This window comes from Bos taurus, chromosome 5 (genome assembly GCF_002263795.3).
Source record: "Bos taurus isolate L1 Dominette 01449 registration number 42190680 breed Hereford chromosome 5, ARS-UCD2.0, whole genome shotgun sequence".
In the NCBI taxonomy this organism is placed as follows: Eukaryota; Metazoa; Chordata; class Mammalia; order Artiodactyla; family Bovidae; genus Bos; species Bos taurus.
The window spans coordinates 107,217,613-107,240,990 of record NC_037332.1 but is presented as its reverse complement, the minus strand read 5'-3'; the positions used below and the strand labels follow the sequence as shown (position 1 = coordinate 107,240,990).

The 23,378-nt window shown below is 42.2% G+C and overlaps 1 protein-coding gene across 1 annotated transcript in view; it reads left to right on the top strand.

Annotated features, from left to right (window-relative positions):
* Positions 1–12,726, top strand: part of KDM5A (lysine demethylase 5A) — a 62,310-nt gene extending 49,584 nt beyond the window's left edge. The window contains exons 25-28 of the mRNA NM_001205625.1: positions 1,570–1,729; positions 2,586–2,806; positions 4,531–4,941; positions 11,329–12,726. Coding sequence (NP_001192554.1) covers positions 1,570–1,729; positions 2,586–2,806; positions 4,531–4,941; positions 11,329–11,535 — 999 coding nt within the window. The 3' untranslated portion in view covers positions 11,536–12,726. The remainder of the gene's footprint in view (positions 1–1,569; positions 1,730–2,585; positions 2,807–4,530; positions 4,942–11,328) is intronic.
* The last annotated feature ends 10,652 nt before the right edge of the window (positions 12,727–23,378 follow it).

The following is a 23,378-nucleotide window of genomic DNA, read 5'->3' as shown; positions in this document are numbered from 1 at the left end:
TGTAACTGTCTTCCAGAGTCTCTTTGTGAAACCTTTTAAGTATCCTGTTTAATTAAGCATAGTCTCTGATGACAGTACGTCTTCCTCTTATGCACCCTACAGTCAGCTGTTGTGTTAGTCCTTAGCTGTTGTCTCTGGTCTTCTAAGCTCCCCTGTGTACTGTTCTTGGTGGTGCTGGGGCTGGGACTACCCCAGGGCTTGGTAAACTTTCCCTGTAAAATACCACATGTATATATTAACATACATTATGTGTAGTGATATTATGTATGATGTAGAGTAGATTATTTTTAGGCTTTGCAAGCCATATGTGGTCTCTGTTATGTCTTCTTGTTTGTTTATTTTTACAGCTCTTTAAAAATTTAAAAATGTTCTTGGCTCACACTCCATACAAGAACCAGGCAGCAGCTGGGTTTGGCCTATAGGCTGTGGTTTGCCAACCCATGCTCTGCACGTTTATCCTTTGCCTGCAGCCTCCCTCTGCCAGCAGAGGGCATTAGAGAACATTAAAAGGCCCGCGTAGTGAGAAAGGATTTGATGGCTTACTGTTTTATTTTCCATTCCTGCCATCATTGAACTACAGTTTTCTTGTTTTGTTTACTGTTTTCTGTTTTTGTTTGGTTTTTGGACATTTGTTTTTCGTTTTGTCTTTTCCCCTGGCAGTAGCAGCTGGTTCCAGTGTAGTTGTTTTTTTTTGCACCCCAGAAGCCAGCCACATTGTGTTTTGTTAGAGATAGCAGAACACAGGCCAGTGCCTGCTCCTCACAGGTCTGGTCCCAGCTCTGCAGGCCCCCAGCTTTCTAGTTGTAATAACCCCACTTCTTTTCTCTGTTACCTCAAGCCCTAGAGATGGCAGCTCTTTCTTGTAGTTACCTTGGTGTTACTTTGATGTTTCTGTTTGCTTTTTCAAGCCTTCAGTGTACGATTTAGCCAGTTCACTTTATTAAATTCTCCTAGTTAAAATACCTGAGGTTTCTGTATTCCTGATTGCACTATGACCGTTAAAGCTGTACATGTGGGTTGTGGAGCCTAACTTCAGGGGAGAGTCATCTGAGACCTGCTTGAAGTTGTCAGGATTTATAACCTAAAACACTGTCAGTCAGGCTTTTTAAGTAAGGGCAGCTAGCTGGTAAATAAAAGCAGCAACTGGTAAGCATCTGGATTTGAAAACCTTTAGAGAGGATTGAATGAGCCATGTCTTTAAGGTACCACATCTGAACCTTTATTCCCCTCCTAAGTCCATTTTATTTTTTCTTAAATGGTCAGAGTTTCTTAACTCAGGGCTACAGGAGTCTTTATGTGTTGTAGACTGTAGAAAGGTTATTCTTCAAATCATAGCTTTCTTGTAGACCTATTATCTCTGTGGATTGCTCTTGAGCTTTACTTTTGGCTTGAAACTGTGGTGATCATTGTTTTTTCCCCAGTGGAAATTTTCTTTCCCATTTAATACCAGATATTTAAGGATCCCACCCCCCCGCTAACTGTGTTGTATTAAAACCCTGTGCTTAGATTATTGTCATGGGACAAGTTAAATGTTCCTAATTCTCAGCACCCCCTTGGCTGCTTCTTCAGGACACAGCTAGCGTGAAGTCCTCCAGCAGCCTGGAGCCCAACCTCTTCTGTGATGAAGAGATCCCCATCAAGTCTGAGGAAGTGGTCACGCACATGTGGACGGCACCCTCCTTCTGCGCAGAGCACGCATACTCGTCCGCTTCTAAGAGCTGCTCTCAAGGTATTGCCACCCCGGGGAGCAGTGTGGGGAAGAGAAGTCTGACACCACACTGGCAGTCTCTCCTCAAGTATGGCTCCTGACCATGAAATGCAGTAGAACTTGAAAAATGCAACTTTGGAAAATCCAGTCTCTGGTAGCATTTTTCTGTCATTAGGTCATAATGATAGAAAATTTCTGTAGAATCATTGACTCCTAATTGGAAGCCCTTTAGAGTCCATCCAGCCCCTTCTGAACCCGCTTTTATCAAACCCCTGATCAGTCATTATTTATCCTCTATTTGTTTATAATTAGTTGTTGAGGAACTTGCTACTTTTGAAGAATACTCATTCTGGTTTTGAAAAGCTTTATTCTTCATCCCTTGGTAAATAATTTTTCTATTGTGTTCACTATCTAGTTTTTGTCCCCAGTGAAAATCAGTCAGACTGCTTTAGGTCACACCTCTGGAAAATGGAGACTATCTCTGTCTTCATAGTAAAATTCAGGATTTTATGGGACAGCATATTATTATTGTTAATTAGGCAGATAATGGGTTATTTATATGTGGCAGTTATATGTCTAATCTTTCGGTATCTTCTACAATGGAGAGAGCATTCCCTTTCCCCTCCAGTCACAAGATAAACAATATGGAACCTGTGTTTTCACTCTAAACCAGTTTTTTAGAGTGTCATTAGAATTCTAGGCCTTTTTTGTTCTGTGTTTTTTTTAAAATTTCACTTTAATACTGATACAGTGAATCCAAACATCTAAATTAAGTGTTGGAGGAAGAGGGGGACCATTCCTCTACATATTTACTTTGAAAGCATTACTTTTTTCAGTAGTTTTCATGTTTTGTTCTGTCTTCTGTTTTGGGGGAAAGGTTCTAGCACCCCACGGAAACAGCCTCGGAAGAGCCCTTTGGTGCCCCGGAGCTTGGAGCCTCCAGTGCTGGAGTTGTCGCCAGGAGCTAAAGCTCAGCTGGAGGAGCTGATGATGGTGGGAGATCTCCTGGAGGTGTCCCTGGACGAGACTCAGCACATATGGCGGATTTTGCAGGCCACACACCCACCCTCTGAAGATAGATTCCTGCACATCATGGAGGTACAGATTGGAAGCTTATTACACAATGGTTTAAACCACTTAGAATGTCCCAGCTCCTTGGAGGTTCCTCAGGTCACAAGGGGAGGACTGGTGGATAGTGCTCCAGTTGCCTTCTCTCTCACCAAGCCAAAGTATTTCTGCTTTATGGTTTTCTTTATTGAGGTTTTACATAGTTTATATATTTTTATACAATTTACCCATGTTTTTTTTATCTGTGATACTATAATCCTGAGCAGGAGGGGAAAGGACAGACAAGGCAAGCGTTTAGCTCTTTCTACCTCTAAAGAAGGTAAGGGTCAGAGATGCAGAAACTTGCCTGAAGTCACACTTGCAGTAAAAGTGGAGGTACCCAGGCTCTAACTGTGGCATTTGGTTGCTGTGTTCTGAATCATCTTTCTTTTCCTTGACTGTTTCTGTGAAGTGGAAGGTACAGTGTTGTATGCTGGCACGCTGTAGTTTGGTTTGGAAGTCAGATCGAAGGTGCCTAATTTAGATATTGTTTTCCAATTAGCAGAGCTTTCTCTTCACAACCACTGTCTTATTTGATTTTATATATAAGGAAACACAGAGTTTTGAAAAGTTAAATGTCTTATTCAAGGTGTGATAGGTTTAAGATACTTGTGACCCAGTATTGTCTGATTCTGCAGATTCCTATGCTCTGTCACTAAGTCGTGTCCTACTGTTTTCGAACTCATATAGATTGCAGCACACCAGGCTCCTCTGTCCTCCATTGTCTCCTGGAGTTTGCTCAGATTCATTCCATTGAGTCAGTGATGTGGTCTAATCATCTCATCCTCTACCTGCAGAATCTTAGGAAGTGTTATTTCTTAAGTAATTACCAAGCTTATGATTTTCAGTATTTCTTTTTCTGCCTCACCTCTTGTTAAGAATTTTAATGCTGGTAAATAAAGACCAAAAGAGTTACTGTGTAACTTAGTATACATTTAATATGTTGAGCTTTCTATGTTTACGTCTCAGTTACAGACAGATGCTGCAGACTGTATAACGTATGCTGACAATTTTTTGGCCTTTCCCCCTGTCCCCGATAAGCTAAAAATAAGTCAGATATTTTATTCAGGGCTTGCCATTATTTTCTACTGTTACCTTCTTTGAATATTATATTTGTCTTCTTAAAATATCAGAATATTTATTGTATAATGTATACAATGTAAAATTTATTAAGTATACAATTCAGTTGTTTTAATCACATTTATAATATTGTACAACTGTTACCACTGTCCATTTCCAGAACTTTTAAATTATTCCAAAGAGAAACTCTGCTGCTGCTGCTTTCGCTTCAGTCGTGTCTGACTCTGTGCAACCCCATAGATGGCAGCCCACCAGGCTCCCCTGTCCCTGGGATTCTCCAGGCAAGAACACTGGAATGGGTTGCAATTTCCTTCTCCAGTGCATAAAAGTGGAAAGTGAAAGTGAAGTCGCTCATTCGTGTCCGACTCCTAGCAACCCCATGGACTACAGCCTACCAGGCTCCTCCGTCCATGGGATTTTCCAGGCGAGAGTACTGGAGTGGGTTGCCATTGCCTTCTCCGAAGAGAAACTCAGTACCTGTTAAATAATAAATCCCATTTCCCTCCCCCCAGCCTTGGTAATTCATATTCTTCCTGTCATTATGAAATTGTATACTCATGATACCTCATATAAGAGAATAAAACTGTTTTTGAATGTCTTGCTTTTAAATTGTTTCTCTTTTTATATTTTTGAAGGATGACAGCATGGAAGAGAAACCATTAAAAATAAAAGGAAAGGACTCTTCAGAGAAGAAACGGAAACGGAAGCTAGAAAAAGTAGAGCAGCTTTTTGGTGAAGGAAAGCAGAAGTCCAAGGAGCTAAAGAAAATGGATAAACCTAAAAAGAAGAAATTAAAATTAAGTGCAGAAAAATCAAAGGAGCTGAACAAACTGGCCAAGAAGCTAGCAAAAGAAGAAGAGAGGAAGAAAAAGAAGGAGAAAGCCGCTGCAGCCAAAGTCGAACTTGTGAAAGAGAGTACCGAGAAGAAGAGAGAGAAGAAGGTGCTAGACATTCCCTCCAAGTACGACTGGTCTGGTGCGGAGGAGTCGGATGATGAGAACGCCGTGTGCGCTGCGCAGAACTGCCAGAGGCCCTGCAAGGACAAGGTGAGTCTCTCTGTGTCCCAGGGAGTGTGTGCGGGGACACGGAGCAGCAGCCAGGCACACGAGGCTGTGACATAGTGATGGTCTGTTTTGATCCCAGGATTTGGCCTTGCACCATCACATGTTTAATATAGTTTCTAGAACCTTTTTCAGTTATGAGATTTTAATAGAAGAAATGTGTTTTAGAATTTGTGTACAGAGCGAAACATCCCAGATGAGCAGAGAGAAGCTGTGTGGTACCCAGGAGCAGTGCACCCCATGTGTGGCCTCAGCAGAGCTCAGAGCAGTCGTGTGCCCTCCCTGTAGGGTGCCTCGGAGGACTAAGCACCTTGTCAGTCAGCCACAGTGGCCTAAAAGGTCCCAGGCCAGAGTTCTAAGACCCAGGAAGCAAATTGCCTGGAGATTTGTGTGAAGACATAAAACTTGGGTTGAATCTTCCCTTTGGTCTGTGTCTTAGCTACACACAGGCCTATGTATATGCTCCTAAATAGAACATGATTTTTAAAAATTTCTTGCAGAAAATAATGAAGACCTTTAAAGGTACTATCTTTTTTTTTAATGTCAGCCCTAAACTTTAAATATTAGTAAGTACATGATGATCTTTCTTAAGGCAATATTGATGTTACAGACTTCTGAGAAAAGTGGATGGACTTTATGAAAAATCATAGTTCTTTAAGTGTCTGGAGGCATCTATTTTGGTGTTCCCATCAAGATTATTAGTAAGTTCATGGCTTTAACTTTATCTCCTTACGCCACTTGACTCTTAGAATTTTAATAACCCCTCAGTTTGAATATATAAACAGAATAAATACAGTTGTATCACTATTCCCTCCTTGGCTAGATACTGTTAGAGCTTGAAGAGGTCACCTTCTCCAGCCTCTTCATTTTACAAATGATGTAACCAGGACTGAGTGAGGATAAACGATGTAACCAAAGTCATAGACTAGTCAGTGGCAAAACCACAAGGAGAAACCTGGCTCCCAGACCAGGTGCTCCACTAATATCCCCACCCCTCCGGTAATTGAGATGCAAGTACAAAAACAGTCCAGAACTACATGACATGTTTAAATTATTAAAGGTCCTCTCACTTTTGGAAAATGAGTATATAGTAAAATATATACCCCATAGTCCAGCTCTCTGAGAATAACAACTGGGAATATTTTAGTGTGCTTCCTTCCAGTTCTTTTTCTGTATGGTTTGTTTCATATCATGTCATACTGTCCAGTTTCACATCTTTCTTTATTAATTTCCTAAGCATTTTTCTATAGTGTAAACATTTTTAAAGCATCTTAGTAGGTACAGTATGTGTGTATGAATTATTTTTATCTTTCATTTGAATGTATTCTCATCTGAATTTGTTTATTAAAGAGGCTATGAAAGGTTACCTGTTTCTCTTTGGGTCCTGAAACATTAGTAGCTTAGTGTTGGCAGAACCTTCTCCCCTTTCTTTCTCCTTTAACTAATTTTCACCAGTTGTAGGATTGGCAGCAAGATGTGTTTTTTTTTTTTTAGCTTACTTACCGTCATCCTTTCTACAGTGTTTATATCCGTCATAACCTTCCTCTTTTTTTCCCTCCTTTTCACTTAATACACTCTCCCTTCTCCTCTGCTTAATTAGCATTTAAAACACGGTTCAGTTCATCTACTGCCTCTGTTCTCTTTCCGTAGCATATAACGCTGCAGAGAGTTTTCTCTCTTCTGCTACAAAATTGATATATTAACATGTCCTGCTTTACTTATTTAAAATAATGTGATCAATATATAAGCCCTAAGATTTGCTCTTAACATTGGATTTTTTGAAAATCTAGAAAAGGGATTCCCCTGGTGGTCCAGTGGTTAGGACTCCACATTTCCACTGCAGGGGCCCCGGGTTCCATCCCTGGTTGGAGAACTAAGATCCTTCAAGCTGCGTGGCGTGGCCAAAATAAAAAAAAATCTGGAAAGTTATCATCCCCATTTTGATGGAGCAAAAGGAAATATAGCAACATATTTTGAGAAAATGTCTATTGTTTAAAATATAAAAAGATTTGTACAGATTACTACAGAAATTTGTGAAGATTAGTAGAAAAGATTGTTGAACACACAGGTGAACAGGTGTGCCTCACCCTGTCAGTAGCTACATAAAAGAAACTTATAAATGATGTATTTCTATAATGTGTTTAATTTCAAATGGGAATTATTTCAGATTATACACATTTTGCCCATCACTGCTGTTCTGCAGTTTTTGTAGTGCTCCAAGCTTGTTTCTGACACAATGTTACTACCTGTGTATTTCTTTAAAACCTTTGTAAATAATTTTACAACTTCCTCAATTTGAAGTGTAGTGTTTCTTTAAGGAAAACAAATTAATGCATGATATACATCTTCACTACAAAAGGATACCAAGAAAAGAATGTTTTTAAAAGAAGTCTTTTCTTTAAATACTACATAGCAAAAAAACACACACAGCTTCTAGAGTTTATTCATATTTAGGTAAATGTACATTTTTTTCTAACAAGTACTTTCTGTTACTTTTACCTAAAAATGTGCAGATTGAGAAAACTTTGAAGGATTACTTAAATATATATAGCCTCTGTTTCAAAGATGTTTTAGAAAAAAGAAAAATTTTATCAGAATAAAGTAAAAGGTTTTAAAAGCCCAAAACTATCTCTTCCATCATTATCAAATTGACTTTAAGTTGAAATTAATTTTTTTAAAATAATGAACTATTTTCAAAAGATTAGTTTTCAGGTTCAGATTCTTTTTCTCCCTGAACTCTGCCACTTTCATTCAATCTTACTGGTACCAAGAGTTAACTTGAAGGAGCAAGTTCTTTCAAGCTAGTATTTAAGTAATATTTTTCTGCATTGAAATAAATATTTGATCTCACTATGAAAATAGACTTTTTCCCCCTTTAGCTTTTTTACCTTCTTTCTGGGGCTTTCTTCTTAGCATTACTACCTCCCTAAGATGTCCAATACAGTAAATAAAGAGAGATTATAAACTTCTCTCACTTCAATTGTTTGTTACCCACTCTGATTTTAAAGGATTTTTGTGGAGAATCATATAGGCAAAAGTATTTGCATTATCGGTTCCTTTATCATTCTCATTTCCTTTTAGCATAAACGAAGGTTGGATTACCTAAATGAGTGAGTCTCACACACACAAACTATGGTGATGTTATGATAAGGTGACCAGCTGTCACTTTCAGCACCGAAATTCCTGTGTCTTGGGAAACTGGTTAATTTCGGGCAGACTGAAAAGGTTGGTTACTTATTGATGAGTGCACCAAAAAACATACATGGGGATTCTAAGCATATGTTGTACTTGATTAAGTAAATTGTTTTAATTTTCATATCTGGCTTTTGCAAGAAAGTTTGGTGCAAAAGAGATTGAATGCCAAAAATATAAAGAGTTCAGTTGGGTAACTAAGCTAAAAGTATCACTAAATCACCAGCTTTCTTTTTTCCCAGTGTAATAATATGCACTAAGAATCAAAGAAAATACAACATGCCAAATATTTTTTCTTAAGCATAAATATGAAACCATTTAGCAAAACAAGAAATGCCAAACCAACATAATTTTCTCTGTTTAATATATTTCTCTTTTAAACACACATTTAACCGATAATCTCTTTATCAGTTAATATTTGAACAGCTCATAGCTGTGAAGTTTTTCAGGAACTACTTTTTTTGATTTGATAAATATGCTTCCTAGAAATAATGAAAGGGGAAATGACTATTAGGACTTACTATGCAGTTAACCAGATTCTTTGTTCTCAAGTATTCAGGCTGCCACAGTCTGTTCAGAATCCTTTGGATTCAGTTAGCATTCCAGACAAAAGTATAATTTCAATCGTTAGTCAAGGAGCATGATCAAAAGATATTCATAGGGCCGTTTTTTCCCTGCTAATTATTAGGCCAAATTGTTGTCTGACCTATAGGCTAGGATCAAGTCTCAGGAAAAGTTACTATGCTTTTTTGGAATGGTGGGGAAGCTGGGCTTAGGAATGGACCTCTAGCCAAACTCTCAAAAGGGGAAATGCCATCTTCCTTATTTGAAAGAGAGCAGTAGATTTGATTTTGGGAAACCAGAAACCAGTGAGCAGGATGCAGAATTTGATTTTAAAAGAAACTTTTCTTGGCAGCAAATCATGACAAATTGTAACTTGTTTACCTTGTGGGGACTAGACTGGTTAGAATAGTTAGTTCCCTGTGGACTCAGGTGTTTATAACCCGGACGACACCTCCGGTCTGAGCAGCCCAGAGGACCACAGCTGGTCCTCCCAGGTCCCTTGGCCAGCGCCACACAGCCAGACAGTCTGTGTTCACCCACTGTCAGGCTATAAACTTTCACCTGCCTGTGCTGTCTTTATTTTTTATCTGCTGCACCGGAGTCGTCATCTCCGTTTTCTGTACCTCCAGTGCAGTTTGCCACAGTAGGAACACTTTGACCATTTAAGACTTCAGAAGCTAAATATCATACAAACAGTTACAGAACAAAAAATTCGTTTGAGGAAACAAGTCACTCTGAACTTGCAGAAAGCAGTATTACACAGTGAAAGTGATGGTCAGGTTTAGAATATATGAGAATGACCTGGGAGCTGGTCACAATACAGGCTTCCGGTTTGAACACCAAGGTGATTTTGAGTCTGTGGGTTTGGGCTAGGTCTCAGCTACACACAGCAGGTAATTCTAGCATGAGTCATGCTGCAGGCAGTTATTTGCAGAATGTTTCGTGTGAAGAAGAGTGAGTGGAGCTGGGAGACTACAATTTTAGAAATGGCTCCAATGTCCCAGCCTGGGGACCAGGTGCCTTGCCAAACATTATTTCATTTGATCTTCTAAATTAGTGGTCCCCAACCTTCTTGGCACCAGGCACTGATTTCATGGAGGGCAGTTTTTCCACAGCCTGGAGTCAGTGGGTGGTTTCAGGAGGATTCGAGCACATTACATTTATTGTCCACTTTATTTCTGTTGTTACTACAGCAGCTCCACCTCCAGTTATCAGACATTAGATCCTGGAGGTTGAGCACCCCTTGCTGTAAATAATTCTGTGAGTAAGACTCGGTCTCCGTGTTACAGAGAGAGATGTGGAGCCTTAGGGAGATTGAATGACTTGCCTCAGCTCATACATCAGAAGTCTGGACTTCGGAGTGAATTCCGTAATCTTTATGCCACACAGTATTGGCCCCTCGAGAGCTAGAACTCTAAGAACAACTAAAGCAAAAAGATAATTTTGACAAATGATTTCTCCCACCCTTTATTAAAAACCCAGAAACTACTAACATGACTGTCAAACTTTTGATGAGTTTTATAGTCTGTGGACACTGATTTTAAGAACTGCCCACTTTCCCTGAAACTTATTTCCTAGCTCATTCCTCCTTCCTTCTGTCCTTTCTCACGAGCTGTGCTGAAGTACTTCGTGGATCCCTTCATTCTCCTCACTTTGCTCTGGTTTCTAGAAAAGTTCATTGTTGTGCATGGCTTCTGACATTGTTAGTGAGATGGTCCACTTTTATCTTGCATAGAGAAGAGTAAGAAGCCCTTTTATCTTAAAGGTTCTAATCTGCCATGGCATAGCCATAAAAACCACCCCAATTACCTGCCAAATAGCAAAGCCAGTATCTCCTCACCATTAAGTGTCTACCCCAGGCTTAGTGCCACCAAACCACAGTCCCTTTCTGGCCTCCTATAGTCACCATCCTCTCTGAAGGGTCACAGCTTGCCAGGCCTCTGCCACTGACCTGTCAGTTACTCAGACCTTAATTTTAAACCCCAGAGTGATCTATTGACCTGTGTCTTTGACTGTTTTAATTGGTTAATTTGTAAGATTTGACCTCTGATATTTGCTAACTTTTTATAGGGAGTTGTATTTGTAACGGAAGAAGAGAAGAATAAAAAATATTAGTTTTAAAAGTGGCCTATGTGACTGCTTTTCTAAAAAGGTATTTAATGCTCTTAGTACTTTGGCTTATCTCTTTGAAATAAAGCTAATACACAGGATTGCCTTCACATTGTTGTACTCTGCCTTTCCTGATAATTGCATTGTCTTAGAGCCTAGACGTTGTTAATATTAGCTAAAACTACTTGGCTGCTCTATTAGAAGTTCCTTTTTTTTGTCAAATTTTCTCAAACATGTTTCTGCCTTGCAAGGAGCCCCAGGTATTTATGAGGTGATGGAGTACCTAAGAGGCCTCATTTTGTGGACACATTACGGAAAAAAAAAATAATTTGGGGGGATTAACTTCCCAGCTTCTTTCTTTAAAAAATAACTCCGTAAGAAGTTATTGTCTATCTCTGGGCATCCCCGTTATTTGCTATCATTTAAGCCAAGGCAGCTCTTTGGTTTGCTTGTATCCCAGGCTTCCTGCATGTGTAACCTAAATATCCCCGATCTTGTCTCCAACAGGTGGACTGGGTGCAGTGTGATGGTGGCTGCGATGAGTGGTTTCACCAAGTTTGTGTGGGGGTCTCTCCAGAAATGGCGGAAAGTGAAGACTACATCTGTACAAACTGTGCAAAGAAGCAGGGGCCAGACAGCCCAGGGCCAGCGCCGCCCCCTTCCTTCATAATGAGCTACAAACTACCAGTGGAGGATCTTAAAGAGACCAGTTAGCAGACGCTGGGTTGGTTTGGGACACGGGGGAAAATGGACCACACTGAGACCGTAGTCATCGAGTAGAGTGGTTTAGGTCCACTCGGAATGTTGCTTCCAAAGATGAACGGCCTTCTGGGAAAGTCCTCTCAGCCGACTTCCTCTGCGCATGGATGTGGGACCCGCGTTCTCTGTCTGCACTCGTGTGTTGAGGGTGTCTGCCTTGGTCCAGCAGCCGGGGTTTCAGTTCATGTCTCCTCTGAGGTCCTTTGTCACATTAAGGCCAGACACTGGAGCTCTAGGGTGGCAGGTTGGCATCATTGCATTGGTGTGCTCGCAGGACTTGTAAGGGTGTGTTTTAGGGCCAGTTGATACTAGTTAGAGGTTCACAGCCAGCACTGTTGGGAGGTACTGACTGCTTGGATCTCCTTAGGGCAGTGGGAGGAATCAGAGGACCAGCTTCCTTCCACTCTGACCTGCGTTTGATGCTTGGCAGGTCCAGCTCGGAGAGGACCAGGACGAACATAGTCCTGTTAGAGGCCGTGGGAGGGGAGCCCGGCCTGTAAACCTCCGCTCCGTGTGCTTGTGTGTACCAAGAGGAAAACCCCAAGTGAGGGGCAGATCACCCCATCTTCCTAAGGAGGAGAGTAGCATCCAGTTCAGAATCTGACTAGATTGGATTCTGGGAAGAAGAGATTTTATTTTAAGGCAAGCAGCCTTTTTTGGCTTTGAGAAGTCTTGTTGCTTTGGGTCTGCATTTAGAGAAGAGCAGGTACGTGGATCCAGGCTTCTGCAGCAGCAGACACAATGAGTCAGAATGTTTCACTGAGCTAGCGGTGCATGCTTTTCGGGGAAACCTTCATTGACAAGTGTACCAGGTGCCACCAGGCTTCAGGCATGGCCACCAGCAAAACCAGCAAAACAGCTTTTTGCCTTGCAGCCCTGCCCCACTGTCTGGTTCCAGGACTGGCAGTTGCTGACAGAGGCCAGCCGCGGGCGCTATCCCATAGCCCCATGGCTTCTCTCTGAGGAGGTGGGCATAGAGTACCTCTGGTGACGAAGTTGTTTTAGTAAATCCATTTTTAAAAAAAGAAAAAAGGACTTGTTTTTACTTTTTTCTAAATGTCTCTGACTACTGACTGTTCTATAAATAGATTATTTTTCCTTTTTTAATATACATATATGAATATATAAATATATATATATTTACCGTTACCAGCAGCTTGTGACGGAGTCTCAGCATCAGAAATCCATTTGGGGGCTTGCTTTCTCTTCTTGCTTTTTATAAAGGAGTCACACTCCTTCCTTATAGTACATGGAGTTAGCACTTCCTTTTCCAGCCTCGCCTGACCAGATGGTCCATCTTGTTTTGTCCAAATAGATAATTCTGTTTCCTTTGTGTGTGGGGACTCGTCCCTGTCTGTGGGGAATCCTGATCGTGCTGTATCTGCAATGGTGGTTCTGTTTGGTTCTGTTCCATTCTGTTTGTGAAAGTTTGAAACGACGGTGCTGTGTTGTCCTCCTTCCTGTCGTGTTCTGTCCTCTTGGAGGTGTTAGGGAAGCTCTTATTAGAAGGGGACTCTTTTTTTTCTTTTTTTAAGGACAAAAAAGACCCACCAAACAAGCTGAAAACGGTGTTTCGTCTTCACTATCCTGTGTCCCTTTATTTTGGGTTGAAAATATGTGGTTTGGCTTATAAATTCATCAGTTTTCCTTTTAAAGGGAGGAGCAAGATGGGCCCAGAGAACAGCTAATACTCTTGTCCTCCCTTTTTAAAGAAATGTCTTCTAGTAACTAGAAGCGAAATGTACTGTCGAGTCACAGTTTGAGTGGGTATGAGATTTAACTCAAAAGACCTCTTCCTAAAAAACCTTTCCTGTAAAATCCAGTTTCTGGACATGCTTTCTCTATAGTTCCTATTACCAATCTTTCCGTCTCTCTTCCCCTGGTAACATAAAATCTTGAATGTTAAGAAGTTCATCAGTGTTGACGTGCATGGGTCCTAATGTTTCATCTCAAGTGTATGTATGATTTAAGATTTCAGTGGAAATTACAAGGTAACTATTTTCATAAGTTTTCATTTTGCTTAATGTACATAAAGATATCATTACTTAGTTAAGAGTTTCATCTGGTTATATTATAGAAGAAAGCACAATTTTTTTTTTTTTTTTTTTGCTTTTTGGTCTTCTCTGTAAAAGCCTTCAGACACTTGTGGGTTAAAAATTGATTGCAGTCTTCAGTGATGGCTGCCTGGAACACGCTTTAAAATACCTTCTTTTCCCTTCAGCTGTCAGCAGAGGGACATGAGGATGCTGAGAAAGATGGCTCTGCTTCTTGGAGAGTGGGAGATGGGGAGAGAGGGCTGTTTAGGAAATGATTTATATCCATAATACAGCATTTGCCTGTATGTTTGACCTGAGAAAGTCGCAAGGCAATCTCCCAACCATGAATAGCTTCCTGTTCATCTTCAGACATTTTGAAACCTGATTCCTTTAATTGATATTGTGGGATTTTCTGTATTAATTTGAAAGTCACAGGAATTTGCTCTGACTTTTGACCATTTAGACAGGCTGAGAACAGATGAGTGAAATTAGTTTAAAGAAGAAGAAAAATACATAAAATGTGTAATTTTGCAATTAGTGGACTAAGATTCATCTGTTTAAAGAAATGTTGATTCTCTAGTATAAAACTTTTCACTTAGAGGAAGTTACATATTTACAGCTTAAACCCATTCTGCAGTGGTGTAGCATGTCAAATTAAAATTCGATTTAAAATGTTTTTTCACCCTTCCTGTCTCCTTCAAGTCACAATTCTTCCCCATTGATACTTTAACTTTCTTGTAATAATTCTTTCAAAGGCATTTCTCACTATGTTCACTATAAAGCATTTTGGCGAGTATTAGAGAAGGGAAGATGAAAATCGGTAGCCCAAGAGTAGACCCTCGGCCCCTTGCACGTGGGGCCACAGCCCTCCCGTGGTCCCTCTGGCTGGTGCTGGCCTCACTGCCTGTAGTGACCGCAGCAGAGCCACATGGAGGCGCCAGGTCAGGGCCTTGCCGGGTGGCCAGTCCCCAGCTCTCTGTGACTCAGACCTGGGCTTCGTGGAGTGACAGCTGCTGCACGTCCTGCTTTGGATAATTGAAATGTCAAACGTGAAACCTGTGGTTGCCCATGAGGTGCTTTAGTGATCAAAACGCCAGTGAGGGCTGACCCTTGAGCCAAGGACGCTTTCACCTGTGCTTTTCCTTTTCACCTTTATCTTCAACGTGTCTGAGAAGTTTGTTTCTCTTAATTCTTCAATTCTGATGCAGTTCTGCAGCTGTAGGAGAAACTCCCTACTGGTCAATCCCTGGATTCTGTAGTACGTTGACGTGAGAGCCAGCCAGTGCTTTTACCTGGGAGGGGAGAGGGAAAACTGCGAAAGCCCTTCTTTCAAAAGGTGGATGAGCCACTCCAAGGAGAAAGTGGAAAGTTGAAGTGGAACTTGAAAATTGTGGGCAAACGAAGGTGAAGTCCCACACGTAACCGGGTTCAGTAAAGTTTATATATGAACTAGCTTCATATGTGTGTAAAAAGTTACTTTTGCAGTAATATAAATTTTTAAAAACAGGCATTTGGTTTGCTTTTTACCTTTTGAAATCCCCCCCCTTTTTTTTTTTCAAATAATCAAAGCTTATCTTTACTTTGGATATGGGTGTGCCGTGGCAGTTAGCATTTACCGCAGGAGAAGGAAAGAATGGATATTAATGTATCTGGGGTTGGCGTCTTCTCTTGGCCTGGACCGTATCCAGTCACCACTATGCAACGACCGAACGACGTGCACTGGAAAAGGATGTGACAGGTGTTCACAGCCACACCCTGCTCAGTCTTTACTCTTGCAATACTCCAAGATGTCCAAACAGGAATGTCTTTTGTAAACCTCAAGACTTATTGACTATCCCCTTACATATTTATTTACCCCTTAGTGAGACACTTAAATATAATATGGACTCTAATTTACCAGGGTTTTTGGTGGTGCCTTATGAAAAGTACAACTTGATTTCTTGTTTTTTGAGCATGTTTTGCATTTATTTTTGTTTTCTGAAAAAAAAATATTAGATATGGTTATTTGCATTACATCTAAAAAAATAAAAGCTTTGTGTGTGAACTCAGGCCCCCTGCTCTGTCATTCATGTTGGTGGCAACTCCAGGGTAACCAAGCCAAGCTAGATTGTGGTCACTGTATTGATGACCTGAGAGCCACTTTTAACCTGTGCATTTGCTGTCTCTAAAATAAAAAACTGGCCTCAAATAACTTCACCAGTGGTGTGATTAGCCTGTTGCATTGCTGAGAATAGTTGTCTTCAGAAAGTGTGAAGTAGACGAAGTGATTCCTGCAGATTTCAACTTTGTCTGTTTACAGTGATGACCAAGCAGACATTTCCCCACTGCTGACTCTCAAGCCGGGTGCCCCTTTGCAGCAAGCCAGTCATACCAGGGGAAATGAAGAAATAGGCCCTTTTCCCTTTGGCCTCCTTGTACTTAAAACTAGTTCAAACTGCAAACTTACTTCAGAGAATACTGCTTGTTTTCTCTTTGCCAAGGTTACCAGGTCACGTAGGTGCAAAGGGCCCATCATTGATGAAAAAGGCTCTGCTTGCAGTGAAATTGGACTTCTAAGTGTGTAACTATATATGTGTTGGGGAGTAGAATTAGTGGCAAGAAGGCAGATCTAATTATCTCAACTTGGAAAAGAATTTTGCCAAGAAAGACAACAGACACATGAATCTTTGTAAGTCTGACATTTAAAAAGAGGTGTGGAGTCATCCCAGTTCATACCACGTTTTTCGTGGGGCCTTGGCATTGTGGTTGATACCAGTGTGTTGAAGACCCAGAACCTCTTCACGGGATACTTAAATCTTTAACTGGGAAGTCTCACATGACACAGGGACCCAAGGGCACAAGAGAACACACGCAAGGACTGCATTCTGTGACCAAGTGATTTTGGGATTTCTTAACTCTTCTTGCCTATTTGCTTTTTAAAGTGTGTTTTTACTCTGGGTTTTTAGTAGGGAGAAAGCTTTTGTATTTCCATACAATAAAGTCCCATGAAAATTCTTTATTAGGTGAGGATTTTCTCTCACATCATCCCTAGAGCCAGGATGTATGATCTTGTTAATGCAAAGGGGGTTAATTTAAAAAAAAAAAAAAAGGCACCACAGGAAGTCTTAAAGATGTTTTGGTGGTTCCAGCTTGTAGTAAGGAACTCGGGTGAGTTGCCAGGAACATAGGGATGGACTCAGAATCTTCTGTAGTTTTTAAAAAAACAACCCTCTGCCCCCCACAACCAAAACCAACAAGCAAAAAACTTCAAAAGCCCAGATGAGTTTAGCATTACATAAGAGAATGTCAGATTTAGGAATGCACTAATCTGAGTGTTAGCGCTTTGGGCTGCCTTCTCTTAGTTACTTGGCTTTTCTGAGTCCCATTTCCTACTATGTGTGGGTTAGTTCACATGGATACAAAGATGGAGTTATCTCACTCTAAGGGAGGTAAGATAAATCGATTTTTAAGGATTTTTTTTTTACAAAAACTTAAAGGAATTTTGGACATGTCTAAATTCCCACTGAGTGCGAAATATCTCTACAGGTCTCCTGAGGAGGGAGAATATCCTATGTTTAGAGAATGTAAGTTTTGATCCCTACATCCGTATTAGAGCATAGCCAGTTTTCACTTCACTTGGGTCTGAAGTTTGCAGAGATCGTCACCCACTTCTTATTCCCTGAGACCGATATCCCGCTGTGCCATTCGAAAAGATGAGAGCATTGAACACATTTCAACAGACCTAACCCTAACCCCTCCCTCCTCCTGAGTTGGTACCTGTGCTGTACTGAGTCGTGTCCAACTCTTTGTGACCCCATGGACTGTAGCCCACCAGGCTCTGTCCATGGGACTTCCCAGGCAGGAATACTGGAGTGGGTTGCCATTCCTTCTCCAGGGCATCTTTCCGACCCAGGGGTCAAACCCACATCTCCTGCATTGGCAGGCGGGTTCTTTGCTTTCAGAGGCACCTGGAAGCCCCCTGAGAGGGTACCTGGCCTTAGTGAGAAATCCACCCCCCTCCCCAAAGCATCGGCCCAGCCCTCTCCATACTGGGCAGCTGCCTGCTGAGGCAGCAGCCCACCCAGGCCCTGGCAGTATCCAGATAGTCTGCTGGCCGAACTCTACCATCCTTTCTACCTGGCATTAAGCTTTATGGTCTGTTTTTTCTCCATCTCTCTGGCCCTGCAGGGCCTCATTCTGGCTCAGTTCGGCGAGCTGACGTCATCTGTCCTGAATACTGCTGAGCACATGCTGTGGATCGTTTGCCCTACGAGCTGACACAGAGCAGGGCAGCAGCCCCTTCTGCTCTTTAAGACGCTGCAGCCCTTGGTCTCTCATCCAGTCCGCACCCCACCCCCTCTCTCCCCATGGCAGAGGCCATCCTATAACGCAGAGAAAGCCGAAGCCAACGGGAGAGCTCTCAGCTCCCATCACCTGTCCATCCAGCAGCATCTGTCTTGGGACAGGTGTCTGTCCTTGGGCAACAAGACTGTGTAGGCAAACGGGCTAGTCGGTGAGACCCGTCCCACCTTCCTAGAGACCTCACTCCATCAGTTACCCCCTCCTCCTCTAGCACTTGAACTCAGAGCCTTGAGCCTGCCTCCCTCCTCCGCTCTCTTCATCCTTCTTGCAGCCAAGCCCCATCTGTTTCCTCTGCTTCATTTTCAAATCCCTCCTCCTTACTCTCCACATTCCACTGAGGCTGCTCACTGAAGTCGTTAGTGACTATGTGTCAGCAAGTGCAGAGGACACGTCACTTCGTACCTGACACTGAGCACCTGTGCATTCCCTTTTTACAAGTCCTCCATCAGCTTCTTGGCCACTACTTTCTCCTACTGGCTTTTCTCTGCAGCTGCTCTCTATCATCTTTTCTGTTTACCCTTCAGACAGTGTCATCAGAGGCTCTTCCTGTATCTCCTCCTTGGATGCCCTCGTTTCTCCTCCCCGCCCCCCCACCAATTAATGCTTAATTCAGTTGTTTGAATATCAGTCTGACCTGCCCAGGCTTGTTTTACTCTTTAATCAAACTGGTAAGATTTCACCTGTGTTTGTTTTAATCACTCCAAACTCCTTGTGCCAAAACCTGAACTTACCACCTTCCCATCACCAAGCCAGTTTCTCTATTACCTTCCCAAAAGAACAGCCAGAATTCTGTGTGCCATCCTAAATCCTTGCTGACCGCTTGCTTCCGTGTCCGATGAGACGATCACTGAACCCTTCAGGCTCGTCTCCATCTCCTCTGTTCCCCTCGGGCAGTATCACTTGAAGCTCTCACCACTCTACTTGGATTCCCATGCTGGTCATTAGGCTGATCTCTAGTTCATCTTCCAAATTTCTACCAGAATAACCACTTGCCTGGTGGCTCAGATACTAAAGAATCTGCCCGCAAGGCAGGAGACCCTGGTTCGACCCCTGGGTTGGGAAGATCCCCTGGAGAAGGGCATGGCCACCCACTCCAGTATTCTTGCCTGGAGAATCCCCATGGACAGAGGAGCCTGGCGGGCTACAGTCCACGAAGACGCAAACATTCGGACATGACTGAGCAACTAACACTTTTCACTTTTCAAACTGTAAAAAGCTGATACATTGACCGCACTGTCCTAAGGAACCTGCCAGCGTTTATTAAATGCGTCTGCCTCCATGCACCCTCAGTCCCTGTGCTTCCCACACATGCACGTTCGTCTCTTTCAACATGTCGGGCTCCTGTCTCTGCCTTGCTGTCCCAGCTCTCATTTCTGAGATGTGAGCGTAGGTGCTGCCTCTTCAGAGCCCCCCCGCCCTTTGTGCTGCTCCCTTGTGGGGCTTTGTAGCATGCAACATGATCGTTCATACATTCTGCCAGGGCAAGGACTTTGTTCCCTCACCTCCGTACCTGGCACCAAGAACGGCATCCTGTGTAGAGTAAATATCCGATAAATAACTTGAGTGGATGCAGTTTCATGCCTCTGTTCCTCCCTGGATGTGTGTGCGTGCTCAGTCGCTTCACCCGTGTCCACCTTCTTTGTGACCCCAAGGACTGTAGCCTGCCAGGCTCCTCTGTCTATGGGATTTCCCAGGCAAGAATGCTGGAGTGGGTTGCCATTTTTTTCTCTAGGATATCTTCCAGGCCCAGGGATTGAACTTGTGTCTCCTGCGTCTCCTGCATTAGCAGGCCGCTTCTTTACCACTAGCGTCACCTGGGAAGCTGGACAGTCATCCTCAATATTGTCTCCTGTGTCTGGGCTGCCCTGTCCTCATCGATCCTTTCTCCTTCGCACCTCTTCTTTCTTCAGCGTCTAGCACATCCTGAATCTCTGCTGAGAAGTCTTTTGGGTCACTCCTCTCCCCCTGATCTGACTCAGATGTCCTTTTATGGAGCTCTGGTGACATTTAGACGTATAGCTTCTCAAAAATGTGGTTCCCGGATCCGCGGCATCAATATTACCTGGGAATTTGTTAGAAAGGCAGATCCTTGGACCTCAACCTAGACCTTCGGAGTCAGAAACTCTGCGGGCAGGGCCAACGACCTGCGTTTGGACGAGCCTCCAGGGGGTTGGATGTCTGCTGGCGGTGGAGAACCATTAGAATGTTTCATCATCAGGGCCTCTGTATGTCCAGGATGAACGCAATGCCTGGAGTGGGATTATTGTAAAGATCTTCCTTACACAGAACTGAGATCCATCTCCTATGACCTTCTACAGAAATCCTGACTCTTCTGAGGGTATGAAGCTGGTTCCACTGCCTTTGCTTGGTAGCCCTTCAACAGTTAAGGACAGCCGTCATTTCTACTTCCTGACCTTCACCTTCCATCTTCTGGTGTAGTATTAATTATTTCCCATGTGCTGTGACTTTGCCTTCAAGTTCAAACTCACTGGATATAATTGAACAAACTCCAACGCACTTCACACCCATCTTTAGTGCCTATATTCAGAGCATTCTTTTAGCTTTCAACCTACCATTCTAAAAGTGGAACTGTGTGTAGAGTCACCCCAACAAGGTGGATTCACAATGACTATACCAAGGTTCTATTGTAGAGCTAGAGATGGACAGTGGAAACCAAGGGTAGTCCAAATATACTCTCCATCTCAAAGAACCCAGGAGCAATTCTGTGAAGTGGCCCCATCTAATTGAATTGGTGTTTCTCAGCCATGGTGACACATTCGAATCGTCTGGAGAGCTCATTCTAGACCAGTTGGATCAGAGTATCCCAGAGTAGGGGCTTTCCAGGTGGGTCAGTGGGTAAAGAATCCACCTGCCAATTTAGGAGACATGGCTTTGATCCCCCAGTCAAGAAAATTGAGTTTGTTCAGATTTCCCTTTTCTAGACCCAAGCATTAGGATTTTTAAAAAAGCTCCCAGGAGATTTTTAATAATGCAGCCACGGTTGAATATCACAGTTCTAAACGCATGAAAAGGAACCAGTGATTTTTAGAACTGTGTATAATAAGGATATTTTACATACTTTCACAGTTGTGAAAATGTGCCCACACCAGCACACATAACCATCACTAATATAATATCATTAACTTGATAATGAAAATTGATGGACCAGCCTATTATTTTCCCTTTATACCGGGCTTCCCTGGTAGCTCATACAGTAAAGAATCCGCCTGCAATGCGAGAGATCTGGTTTCGATCCCTGGATTGGGGAGATCCTCTGGAAGAGGTCATGGCAACCCATTCCAGTATTCTTGCCTGGAGAATCCCCATGGAGAGATATAGTCCATGGGGTCGCAAAGAGTAGGACACGACTGAACGACTAAGCACATGCCTTGTAGTATCAAATTCAAAGTTGCCTCCCATTCTCTCCCCAGGCTATTTAAAAATATCTCTAGTCTGCTTTCCCCCTTGTTGTTCATGAATTAACAGCAACAGAACCTCTCTCAGAGCTTCCTCCCTGAGATGGTGTCTCCGGAAGTGATGACAGAGCACTGGTGTCCATCCCATAGATAAAGCTATTTTCCTCTGAGAATCTTTCACGTTGGTGTTTCTTCACCTATGTTTTGCTGTCTGAAACTTCTCTGCCAAATCTTTATGAAGATTTTTCTTCATAAACAGGCTAATGTTTACAAAAATTGGGGGAGAAAAACATCTTTCTTGTTTTTTTTTTTTTAAATAATACATGCAAATTTGTTTTAAGAACTACTAGAAGGAAGAAATAAATGAAAAATCATCTTCAACACCCAAATGACCACATTAAGATTTTCTCCAAAAAAAGAGAAAGATTTCAGTAAATTTACTTTCAGACAGCTCTCTGTATCTATTTAGGTATGCTGTCTATAGATATGTGCTCCTTTACATAAATGAGATCACACTCCACACAGTGCTTTTCGACTTGCTTCTTTTACTTAATATCAACATTTATATATGACAGTAAGTGTAGATTTGTATTGTTTTTAATGGCTTTGTAGTTTTGCATTCAATGAAATCTTAATGATTTTGTAAGAGTCATGTATATCGAGGATGTTATTTCTTTGTCTTATGTTGCAAAATTTTGACCACTCATCATTGGTCTTTTAACCTTATTTACATTTTTCTTTATAGACATTGTTAAATCTCATGCCATAACTGTAACCTCTTTAATTTTATAATTCCTGATTTTCCTGACATGGCTGGAATGACTCTCCCCAACAAGATAATAAAAATACCTCCACAATTTTGCTTCGTGCTTTTATAGCTTTATTCTCTATACTAAATTCTTGTTCCTCCTTGAATTAATTGGTGGGAGGAATGCCAAGTTTCTGTAGATTATTCCTCTCTTGGCTACATTTCTTAGCCAAGAAATGTGTCTTACAGAGCCCACATTCACTCTTGAAAGTACTGAAGCATCTACCCTGCACGTCTCCGTGTGTAAATGTGGTCATCTCAAGCTTCTACTGCCATGTATGTGTGTGTGTGTGTACATGAAATGCACCCACTGCATTGGCGTGCTATTGCTGGGTAGCAATATTACGACAAACTTCGCAGTGTAAAGCAGCACTGCTATGACCTGACAGTTTCTGTGGGGAGAGTCAGGGCCAGGCTTTGCTCGGTCCTCTGCTTGGGGATCTCACTGACTGTCGTCAAGATGCCGTTAGAGGCTGGCTGGAGAAGGGTCACTTCCAAGCACACGAGGCTGTTGTGTTTAATTCCTGTGGGCTGTCAGACTGAGGGCTAAGTGTCCTCCTGTTGGCTGCATCCTCAGCTTCTGGGCTCACACGCTTCCCAACGGGGCCACTTGTTTCCTCAAAGGCAGCAAAAGAGGGAGATCACAGAGGTCATGGTGCCCAGGAGGCAGGGGTCGCCGGGCTCTGTCTGTCCCCCTCGTAGTCCCTGTGAGTCAAATCCTGATCGAATTCACATGGTAGTGCCCCAGGAGGGAAGCTTAACAAACTCACTCTATTCATGTCAGATTTGGAAAGAGAAGGGTAATGGTTTTGTTTCTCGAATATTCATGAAAAGAAAAGCAGTAACCTTTTTCCCTTGGACTAAATGTTTCTTAGACCTCCTCAATTTGAGATAATTATAACTACCCTCTGGCATTCAGCAGAACAAAACTTTCCTGCGTCTTAGAGAAACAGAAATCTCCAAATCTCATCAAGTTTATTTCTACTGTTCTGAGTTCCTTGACCCTACTGGTAGTTCTCTACTGAACACACTCCAAATTGTTCATATCCTTTTTAATGTCTATGCAGAGCATTCTTTTGATCTTTAAATCACAATTCTGGATGAAGAAATCTGACCTCCTAGAATTTTTAATTCAGAAGATTCACAGTACACGTAATGAAGAGTCTTTGTGAATTTGTTTCCTCTCTGTATGTCTTT